At 35.8% G+C, this 11,750-nt stretch overlaps 2 protein-coding genes across 3 annotated transcripts; both read right to left on the reverse strand.

Moving 5' to 3' along the window:
* Positions 1-1,860: 1,860 nt before the first annotated feature.
* Positions 1,861-7,052, reverse strand: LOC102610220 (lipid phosphate phosphatase 2-like). The gene is made up of 8 exons (XM_006468697.4): positions 6,876-7,052; positions 4,864-5,090; positions 4,660-4,747; positions 4,449-4,558; positions 4,229-4,322; positions 3,504-3,692; positions 3,297-3,356; positions 1,861-2,435 (listed from the first exon to the last, which is right to left on the reverse strand). Exons 2-8 carry the CDS (start codon positions 5,077-5,079, stop codon positions 2,221-2,223), a joined length of 972 nt encoding a protein of 323 aa, XP_006468760.1. The 5' UTR covers positions 5,080-5,090; positions 6,876-7,052; the 3' UTR covers positions 1,861-2,220.
* Positions 7,053-8,310: 1,258 nt separating this feature from the next.
* On the reverse strand, positions 8,311-11,264 carry LOC102609919 (lipid phosphate phosphatase 2-like). Of its 2 annotated transcripts, none has more exons than XM_006468696.4 (9): positions 11,103-11,264; positions 10,797-10,904; positions 10,166-10,390; positions 9,745-9,832; positions 9,537-9,646; positions 9,326-9,419; positions 8,986-9,174; positions 8,827-8,886; positions 8,311-8,664 (listed from the first exon to the last, which is right to left on the reverse strand). In XM_006468696.4, the coding sequence occupies exons 2-9, from the start codon at positions 10,854-10,856 to the stop codon at positions 8,459-8,461; spliced, it is 1,032 nt and encodes a 343-aa protein (XP_006468759.1). In that variant the 5' UTR covers positions 10,857-10,904; positions 11,103-11,264; the 3' UTR covers positions 8,311-8,458. The 2 variants fall into 2 exon arrangements, with proteins under 2 accessions (XP_006468759.1, XP_052287825.1); XM_052431865.1 differs by having other exon boundaries at positions 10,797-10,831; positions 11,103-11,200.
* Positions 11,265-11,750: the final 486 nt, after the last annotated feature.

An 11,750-nucleotide genomic window follows, 5' to 3' on the forward strand; every position in this document is an offset into this window, starting at 1 on the left:
TATTTGTTCGGTTGGTTGGATTGGCAGTCATAGGAAGATGGACATCAGTCTTTTTGTTTGCTTGAATGGATGCTTCAAAAGATAGAAGTTTCTCATGAAGCTCATCGAAGGTAATAGATGTGTCACGAGCTTGAACAGCACGAATAAGTTCTTTGTAGTCATCTTCCAGTCCATCTAAAATCCTTTCTGGAAGATCTTCCTCATCCATTGGGGATCCCAGTGTGGCAAGTTCATCTACGCAGGCTTTAATAGAGTGAAGAAAATCTGTGATATTCATGGTACCTTTGGTGTGATTTTTGAGACGGTTTTTTACTTGCTTGATGCGGCCTCGAGAAGGTTTAGCATATGTATTGGAAAGAATAGTCCATGCTTCACGAGATGTGGTGGCTCTGGCAATGAAGGAGATAATTGTAGGAGACAGAGAACCGATGAGGGCATTAAGGATTAGTTGATCTTGTCGAACCCAGACATTGTAGGCTGGATTTGGTACTGTAGAGTTGTTTGCAGTGAGTGTTTTTGGCGGACAAGGTTTTGAGCCATCAATGTATCCAAGGAGATCATAGCCGATGAAGAGAGTTTCAAATTGAAGCTTCCATGAGAGGTAGTTGGTGGAGGTGAGTTTGAGAGGAGCCTGTGCAGAAATATTGATTGTAATGAGATGAAAGTTGTTAGGGTTGAGAGCAGTGGAGTGTACTGGAGTGGTTGGAATTTCGTCTGTAGTGGCCATAGTCACTGTTTGAGGAAGAAAGGGAAAAAAAAACTAACGGGGAAGAGGAATGCGCTGCTCTGATACCATAAAGTAAATAGAAAAGCAGTTGGACTGAATTATGATGATTCTCATTCAAGTTGTTGGACTAAATAGAAAACAAATATATAATACAACTTTTGCAACAAGAATAACAAAAAGTATCGGAAAAGAAGGATGACTCAAAAAGGAGTTCTATTATAAAAGAAGATTAAAGTCATATTCTAAACGAAGACTCAACCAACTTTAAGTAATTGAAACTGCAAATGACACGTATGTTCTTTATTAACATCCCAAAACAGGCAATGAAGATTTTGCGAGCAGGGCAAGAGTCCAACACAACACATAATTGAATGTGATAAAAACCAAGATAGCCATCTTATTCGAGTTACTTGATGGGTAAAATTCTAACTACAAGCCAGAAGCTGGGTCGTGATTACAGAAAATAAGCGCGGGGAAATATCACCACCCCTTATCATATCAACGTATACAGTTACTCATTACGTCCGTCAATTTGAAAAATTTTCACACACAATTTAACATGATTAATGATATTTCAAACGGGCATGATCACAGATCAAGAATTAATAGATTCGAATGGCAGCAAGATTGATCTCAAGTAATTGAAAGAAAACACTTGACTCCATTGAGTTAAATAATGAAAGGATCCTTCGACGTATCTTCCAAGCAAGTCACTCCAAAAGGACATGTCCACAAAAGCTGGGTATTACGTCCTCGTCCGCATATGAATAAAAAATTAAGTGGGCCTTGAGATTGAGAATTCCACAAAGCAAATATTTTCAGCCCCTGTAATAGCATTAAATCCAGACACTCCTTGTTGGTTCACCCATACTCGTGCATGAAAGAAACAAATGTCAAAGAATGTGTTTGCCAATTAAAAATCAGTAAGCTTTATCACATTATATAATCCACTACAACATGTGGAAAATTGCATAATTTTCAATCCTACGCAATCTAACCATATATTACAATCCAAATTCAAAAGTGTACAAATCAAACGACAATCGACATATGTGAATTTAATTTAATATGTGCATTTCATCTAATCCTTTAAAATCAATAAAACCGACCTACTTAAACCATGCATCAAATGATTGAAAATTTGAAATAGCACTTTAACCGTACCGAAGTTAAGTTGTGAATTCTGGTTTATTCAAGAGGGTAGGCTATTTTCAGGTGGTAGAATAGGTCCTACTACATCATATCTCACTCGCATCACAGCCAAAAAAATAACAAGAATTAGAAAAAGAATCCCCCAAAAAATAAAAAAAGCATGCGTTGCAAACAATGTGCAAAGTAAGAAGCTCGAATGAATCTTCTAACAGATGAGATGCGTTGTTCAAACTTTGTTCATGCAAAAACTCGATCACGCATGTGCTAGTAAAGGCGTATATTCTACTTATCTTACACTATGGACATCTGGACATCTAGTAATTGTATACTCTTCTCTACAGTCAGCAGCTGATGCAAGGTCTCCTTTGGCTTTCCATTTCATCGAGCATCAGACTACCGTCACGAGTATTGGATCTTGATATTTCAATATGACGTTGAGGTTCGGCATAAACATTCTCGGGCTCTGATGGTTGGACACTGAGACAGTTGGCGTTGTTAGATTCCTGGTCATTTCGAGAATCTGCCAACATCTGAAAATATGCATGAGGCCCCCAGCCTGCAGGTCATAAACAAAGGTTCAAACTACTAATGCCCAATAGGATTAGACAGTCAATAATAATGAGAAAAACGGCCAATAAATACATAAATTCTGATAGCCAAGAATGTCAAGACTATGCTAGTAAGAAGCACAGAAGAGAATTCTCTCAAGTGATTTGAGAAGGGGTAGTACAGAAAAATATCAAGAAAACCATTTTTGGGTGCAATGTCCAAGCCTAACTCCCTGATACACAAGGATGTCAAGACTATGCAAGTAACAAGCACCAGAAAGAAAATTCTCTCAAGTGATTTGAGAAGTGCTAGTAGGCAAAAATATGAAAAAAAAAAAAACCATTTTTGGGTGCAATGTCCAAGCCTAAAACTTTATACTCCTGCTAATCAATTAATTTAATCAAAAGCTTTGGCTTGAATTCCATCAGTGAGAAAACATCGTGAAATTCCAAATGCCAGGCACAAAAGAGGAGAAAGCTGGAGAGGACATAGGCACTGGTCATAAATTATCAATGAAGCTGCAAGGGCTTGCTCATATGCTGCTTAATAAAAAGAAAATTAATTGTTTGCTTATCAATAGACAGACAACATGTCTGAAAGGAAACATAAAGACCATCTAATATCTTCCTGAGTACCAACAAAATTCCCACCAGCCAAGGTTACAGTGATTCTGTGATTTACAGGTTTCTGACCCTATATATTCAAAATACAAATATTTGTTGGGTGAAGGAGACTGATCCAACACCTTGCCTTACCTTCCAATCCATACAATACCATTGAATACATAATTGAGTATTTATGGAGGCAGTAGGAAGAGAAAACAATACTGAACAGCATACAACCATAAAGTAAAGAGTTAGAGACATACCATCTGTATCATATGGAGGTGGAAAGAATTGCAAGTAACAAAAGAAAGAAACAATTGTCCCTGTAATAAAATGGAAAAAAAAAAAAAAGCAAATAATTCAATGTGAGAAGTAGTTTAGACGTATTCCCACTAGGCAGCGGTAGAAGCCCTGAATTTTACTCTATGCAATTATTAAAAAAGACAAAAGAAAGTGGTCAACAAACGGACCTATGATAGCTCCACCAAAGACATCTTGCCAATGATGCCAATAGTCATCAACTCGAGAAACTCCTATCAGAGCAGCTAGAAGAAATGGTAGGAAAACAATACAGAGCTTTGCAACATGGCCTCTACGATCAAATACCCTGATTTTTCCTGACAAGTACAATGAAAGAAAACCAAGACCAGCAAAAGACCCTGCATATTTACAACCAGAATTCCTATAAGTCGCTTCTCTTGCTGTTATAAGAAACTGAAGGCTCATAATTGCAAGTGGGAAAACAATAACAAGTAAGCAAATCCCTTCCCATAAACTAAATGCACATGTTCACACAGAGTGATACACAGCAATATGCCCATAAGCAATAAGAATCAGATACTAATCTCAGCAATAACTTTGGTATTTTTTCCAGCAATCTCAATATAAGAGTGAATTTTAATTTTGATCATTCCAATACCAGAAAATTTGCACAAACTTTATAGGGATTTTCTATATTTCATAAATCTAATATGGCATGTTACATTAATATGGGGTGTTTTGGCATCTGAGACACTGTTGGTGATATACAAAGAGAACAGACTGTCACAATCACAGATATCAAGGAAAATATATAGCTAGTTAGAAGCAAAGAGAGATCTTATAATCAACAGTCGGCCGGAACATAAACTACATCCAAAATGAGGAGCCAAAGAAGTAACATAATATATCACACAGAAGTAATTAGAGTGCTTACACGAAGTATGTCCACTTGGGAAACTTTTGTGCCCTTCCTTAATAACATGATTTTGCCCAGTACACACGACGTTCCTTGTTACATTATCAAAGACCTGATTGTGACATGCAATAGTTATAAATTGAGTTAGAACGAACAACGATGAAAAAAATGTTTATATGAATCAAATTCAACAATCCCAAACGAAAATCAGCAAAGTTGAAGCACTGGAAGAACTCACCCCTTTACCATCAGGAAAACACCGCCAAAAGAAATCTGGGCGAGGACGACCAACAGCATCTTTAATTGCATCAGTTATAACACCAGTAATGAGCACAGAATATAGAAGGCCTGAATATGCATCACAACCCTTTAAGCATAATTGCCATAGGTCAACACAATCAAAATGGCAGGTGAGGGACTTATTAAAACAACAAAACAAAAAGATATACCTAGTATGGCATGGTGCAGATCATATACATCACGTCTGATGAAATAATAGACATGCACGACAATAAAAGGGAGCAATATTGCAATCAACTGTAAGAACAAATGAAACAACGTCATGAATTTTCAGTGTTATCAAAGCAGTGAATATCATGAAATCTTCAGATGAAGAATGATTCTTATATTAATTTCTCTGGGCCAAAACATACTGGAACAGCCCAAAAGGGAACGGTATTGTCTTTCATAGGGTATCTCAAATCTGTCATCATATCCTCTCCAACAAAGCGGTGAAATGGTTCTATGACATTCAAAATGATCTCTATTACACCAAGAAGCAAGAGAATCAGCCAGTCGTGCATGTGTAGCTTTAGAACTTTAAGTCCATGGGATCTTACAGTATGTGCACCCAACTGAATCTCAGGCATTTTTCACTAATCTGCAGGAGGGAAAAAGAAAAGCATTACACGATTAATATTCTTCAAGAAGCTGAAGCTGGATATCAAAAAGTTCAAAATAACATAATTCATTTAAAAAAAAAAAAAGCAATGAACACGCAGTGAACCAGGCCATTTAACTCGTATATATTTTAAGATATGTGAAAAACAGAAAATATATTAAGCGTAATAAGCATTTATAACAATTAAAAAATATATATAAATAAAAAAGGGACATTTTTCAGTTTCCACTGAATTAAAAATTGCTTCTAAAACCAAGAGAAAATAATTGAAATCATATATGGACAACAAGACACTTAAGCTCAACCAGAACCTTTAAATCCTTCTTCAAACTCTTTCCCATACATTGATTATGATAATAGTAATTTAGTGATATAAAACTAATGCAGCAAAATAGAGCAGAAACTAAAGAAAACCTATACTGTGTAAGTGAGCTGGACTTGTTTCCTGCGGAGCAAACCCCATAACCACACAGTCTATTTAGAAGGCTGAGACCTACAGCATGATCTAACTAAAAGGTCACAACATCCCATGAAAAGATAGGAATACAAGTACTCATAAAAGGGACATTCATCCACTGCTAATTATAATGCCAATGTCCAAATCCTATATAAGCCAAGAGGCCCCAAATTGTACTCCACTATGGAAATTTATCATGATCTGTCATGGATTTTACAGGATTTCTTCAGTTCCCCCTCACTACAGACTGTAGTTTGCTTAATAATACAACACCTTTCCAAATCTAAATCATGTTAAAAGAATGCACAACCAGATTTCACAGACCTCTACCAAGGATTTATATCATTTAACTAGCAGAAGGAAAACCTTTAGCTTCGAAAAAGATGGGAAACATTACAGCATGTAACAGCCCCAAAACACACATATATATGTGAAATCATTTGGAAAAAGCAGTTTTATCATGTGAACCGTTCCCATAGTCCAAGATATAGGTAACTTTGCAGGAAATTGATTCAAATTCCAGAGGTACACAATCGATTTAGGGTACTCCATTCATTTAAGAATATTTAGCCGCTTGTCATGGAAAACTAACAGATTAGATACTTGTCCCATACGCAATGAGATTTCTACATATGGAAAAACTATCTCTCAGCTTTCTACCAATCTGACACACAATTTAAGCTGATAGAAAGATTTAAAATTTTGCCGCAACCAACCACTTGAACATTCACAAAAATTTAAAACACAAATCAAAATAGAAGTGAATACATATACAGAAACAAACAACTCGAGCAAAACAAATTTTCCATATGTTAAACAAGTTTTCATTATCAGACAGTGTTATTGCAGGCAACAAACCTCAGTTTCGACCTATAAGTCAACATCTGCCAAATCAATTGTGAGCAGAAAGCCATAGGAGTTTATATTTTTTTTTTCCTTTTCCCTTCACTTTCTCAGGAAGCAAACAGCATGTTAAAAAAAACAAAATACGCACAAATACTATATAATTCATAGACGCACATGATCTGCTGTTGCTCTTAGAAACAAAGCAACAGAAAACGAAGAATTCACTTTTTTCTTTTATTTTCTTTACTGTCCGCCGTTTCCTCGAGAACCAAACGAATAATGTCTTTAAAAAAATTCAAATAAAAAAAATGAAAAATGAAAGAAAGAATTCGAAACGATACCACTGCAATGTGCATAAACGAGCAGAGAACGAACAGATTCAAAATGAAGATTAATTGCCAAAAATAAATACAATAGATTAAAGAGTTACAGAGTTTATTTAATTTGGAAAATGAACTGACCTCTGAACCAGCTGACCTCTTTTGGATTTCTGAAAAACAAGTAAAAGCGAGAATGTTTTTGCTTTTGCTGTGCGGAAGAGGAGATTTTTATAGCCCCAGCAAAAACAAGTGATTAGAAGTGGGTCCAAGTGAGCTCATTACTCCATCTGTGACTGTGAGGGAAGCTGGGGACTGTACCTTCTAAATGCTGTGTAAGGTAACAAACTCCGATTTTTTATAAATTAGCTTGTAAAAAGAGCGCGTGAAGTTCTTATTTTATATTTTTTGTTTTTTATTTTTTATTTATGCCGACAAAAATATAAAGGATAATTATGAAAAGGAAGTGGACAAAATTTCAAATTTTTTTCAATAAAGTGGTATCGTATAGTAATTTAAAAAAGTAATCCACTTCACCAAATTCATATTGTAATGTGAAGTGAATGAAATTTGTGCCCTCGAGCCTCTTTGAGTGGTTGTTTTCATAAAAGAAAAATGTCATTTTGATTTTAAATATTTATTTTCTTTTCTTTTTTTCCTTTTTCTTTTTTTGGGTCCCAAGTTCAATACCAAATTAGATGAAATGGGCTTCAGATTTTTGAATCTGCTAAAAAAGGTCCCGCTAAATACTTTTATGGGAACACTCAATTGAAATATTTTAATAGCTTACTCAAAAACATTTTTAAGTAGTGAATGCATGTATTTGTGGTTGAAATATAAAGACATCTTTTGCAACGTGCAATAGGTAGAGGAGATTTTAATTTCCATCTACAGAAAGCAACACAGCCTTTTGAATTTGATAATTGGATGATTAAATTCTATAATCTAATCATTATTTACTCCCTAAATTCGACTTAATTATGTAATTTTGACCCTCCGAACGCACTATCGATTTTGATTCATCAAAATCTTTGATCCCCTTGTCAAAACTCCATTCTTTCTTTTTCAATATTCTTTGCTTGTCCATGGCATTATCTCTTTTGTTCTTTTATCTCGCAAGATTCAATGATCTATAACGCATGATGAACTTTGAGAAAAAGTGGAACGTGGCAACGTCGCATCCGTGCGGATTAGAAACAGAGATAAATTAATTATTTTAAATGGGTAAATGAAACAACTGCCCACTTCTCTAATTTGGGATCTCAGATTCTGAAAATCATTAATAATTGTAAGTCGTGTTCATAATAAAGACGCTTAGGAAACGTTTATGCTTGCAGTAGCAAGTTGAAAAATTACATTAGTGAGTTTTCTATTCAAACAAGTGGTTGAAATCCGGGGCACTATTAAGCTAATGCAAGCCTGCACGGGTTGGTCTATCAATCAGAGAGCTTGCATATATAAAATTATTGATCCATCTAGGGAAGGCTTATCCTTAAACTTATTAATATCTTTAATTAACTTGACTAATTTCACAAGTAGAGATTCAAGTGGGGACGGCTCGACCAGGAAGGCCAACGACTTGCTAAAAGCCTAAGCATATTTTATTATTTAACCCAAAAAAGAAAATTAGTATACATTCAAAATAGCAAATTAGGGAACATATATGTACATAAAGCTACAAGTAATAAAGAATGTGAAGCAAAGGCAAAACTGAAGATGCGTAGGTTTCATCTCCTTCCTGACTCCATTTCATCCAATGTTGAGCTTGGAGGGCTGTTCGCATATACTGGCAAAAATGCGTCACCATTTGGTTCTGTTCGTTGATTAACAGAATGAATCTCCATCTCAAGTGCATTCACTGAATTCCTGGAATGCCCCATGTTGTTGCTATGTGACTCCTCCCTTGCTCTGAAATATGCATAAGGTCCCCATCCTGAAGTTCACAAAATTAAGCGAAGACAGAATGATTAATTCAACAAGATGCATTACATTCTGCCTATGATGACTATTTGTGCTGAAATCTCCATTAAGAGGGCTTATGTATATCAATCCAAAGATTAGCTTGAAATATGAAAGGTATGAAGATAAATTTTACCATCGTCATAATGTGGGGGTGGGAAGAATTGCAGATAGCACAAAGTGGCCACAACGAGCCCTGTATGAAGTAAAACATGCAGAAAGTTATTAACTTCCTAGGTTCAATGCATATTGATTATAGTTTTAGTCGTATGTAACAATGGAGTTCAAAACAGACCTATCATGCCACCAGCAAATACATCTTGCCAATGGTGCCAATAGTCAGAAACTCGAGAAACGCCAACGAGAGATGCAACGAGTAGAGGAAGAAGAACAATGCAGAGCTTCGCCACATGCCCTCTGCCATCAAATGCTTTAATTTTTCCGGATAAGTACAGTGAGAGGAAACCTAATCCTGCAAAGGACCCTGCAGAGTAGTCTCCATTAGATATTAACTACGTGGTTCGGTCGGTACTATGAAGCAATGAGGTGATCATGAAACAGCGATTCTCTTATATCACTACTGACAACATCAATATGTTTCACCACACTATGTAAACAGCAGGGAATTTGCTTACATGAAGTGTGACCACTTGGAAAACTCTTGTGTCCTTCCCTAACTTCACTGTCCTTACCATGACATACCACATCTCCCCAATGCCCACCATAATTCTGGAAACAAATGGCAAGTAAAAGGATCAGAAATGAAGTGTCACCTATCTAAAAACCAAAACCTGCAATCTTAGTATTAAAACATGTAACAGTTAAAAATGTTGAAGGCATATGTACCGGAACTCCATCGGGAAAGCAACGCCAGAAGAAGTTGGGTCGAGGCCTACCAGTTGCATTTTTTATTGCATCAGTAATAACCCCAGTAATCAACACAGCATATAAGAGCCCTGATACAGTTGACCATATAAAATTTAATGGACAGTTAATAAGCACCGGTTTATACACTGAGCTGATCATATATAAAATGATTGCAAAATGTAATTACCTAGAATGCCGTGGTGCAAATCATAAACGTCTCTCCTTCTAAGATAGCAGAGAAGGAAAATGGCTATGGGCAACAAAACTGCATACATCTGCCCATCAATGGTGAAAAACAAAAGTTCAATACATAACTCTTCCAGCGAGTACTATGACCAGAAGAACTTCAAGTGCCAGTAGCCACAAAGCAGGCTTCCAAAAACAAAGTGAAATAGGCATAAATGGACAGGCGTATTAGCCACTTGAGGATAACGAATGCACATGGACGAAAAGACATAAAATGGCCTTGAAGCTTATTATGCTCCTTCTATCTCTCTTAAGCCTCCGTTCTTTTCTTTGGTATACTTGTAATGTTGTTTTGTTTACAACTGAATAATACGGTAAAAGCAGCAATTGATTAAAAGCACATACAAGAAATGAAAACTTACAGGCACAGCCCAGATGGGCACTGTGTTGTCTTTGAAGGGATACTTCAAGTCTGTCATCATATCCTCTCCCACAAAGCGATAAAATGGATGAATTACATACAGAACAACCTCAATCACAGCCAGCAGCAACAATATAATCCAATCATGCAAGTGATTTCTCGCAACTCTGGCTCCATGAGATTTAATAGTGTGTGCACCAAGATCAATCTCCCTCATTTCCCCACGCTACTCAATGCCACCGAAACAACACCAAACAACACCCCAAGACAATAATTAACTACCCCATAAAGACACAAAAAACTTGATCATACGGTGATTAAATTATAATTACTTATGGCACATGTAAGACCACATGCATAAATGCGTTACCATGCAAAGCAACTTTATTTAATCAAATAATTATTCCCTGCAGAAACAATTTGAACGCAATAAACAGGCCACAAATACATCGACAACATTCTTAATTTTATAAATTTTCTGATCTGGGACTGGTCAAACATGGACTCCTTAGACAAATCATCAGTATCGAAGCATCTAATAACCCATTTCATCCGACAAATAAATCCCAAAACCATATACTTTTGAATGAGAAAAGGAACAAAAAATGTACAATCTTGTAGAACTTGCTGACCTGGAAGAAACCACGGAGGCCGGCAGAAGAACAGACTGATCGGAGCCATCCCCAAGCCATTGATGATGATGAATATGCAGGGCAGTTTATGCCAAAATTTTACCAAAACTGATCAACAAAATGAACCCAGATGAGGGAAAAAAAGAAAAAGAAAAATGCCGATAAATACTATGTAACCAACATATAAAAACAAGAAACGGAACTTTTATACAAGTATAAAACTTGAAAATAAATTAAGTCAAGTAGTGAAGGAAAAGCTAAAAAAAAAAAAAAATGCAAGTAAATATGAAGCAAAACCAGACTCACTTGTTCACGTTGTTTCTTAATACAAGAGAAAATTGAGAGAGAAGTGAAAATGAGAGGGACGCTGTAATGGAAAGAAATGGCGCCGGTTGGTTAACAAACAACTTACAAGTATGAAAGTAGTTCAGTTATTTTATACAATTAATTAATTAATTAATTCTTTATTGTAATCCGAAATTGAACCTTTTTTTTCTTTTTCATTTTTTCTCCTTTGTAGTCTTACGTTGAAATTGTCAAAACTGGGGTTGGACTTTCGCGAGCGTGACAGCTGCGGTGCTGCCATCACATTGTTTGACTCTTGCCGGCCCGACGCAGTAATTGCATGTAGCTCTCTATATTTTAGAAAATTACTTATAATGATATGGTTTACATTTATTTTACACTGGTCTATGTTGTTGGATCCGTACAAACGTCTGTTATCAATTACTTCACTGTTATACGCATGAAAAGTTTGGAAAATAAGTTCTCGAATAAATATTGTCATTGCGAATGGATTTTCTACAAAATCTAATGATAATATTAGTGATAAACTATGAAAATAATTTGCCGATCACATTAAACAAGATACAGCTTTAACAAATATTTTACTTAAATAAATTAATAGTATAATACTTGTATTATCCGTTTAATAATAACAATGTCGCATTTGTA

This window comes from Citrus sinensis, chromosome 2 (assembly GCF_022201045.2).
Source record: "Citrus sinensis cultivar Valencia sweet orange chromosome 2, DVS_A1.0, whole genome shotgun sequence".
NCBI lineage: Eukaryota > Viridiplantae > Streptophyta > Magnoliopsida > Sapindales > Rutaceae > Citrus > Citrus sinensis.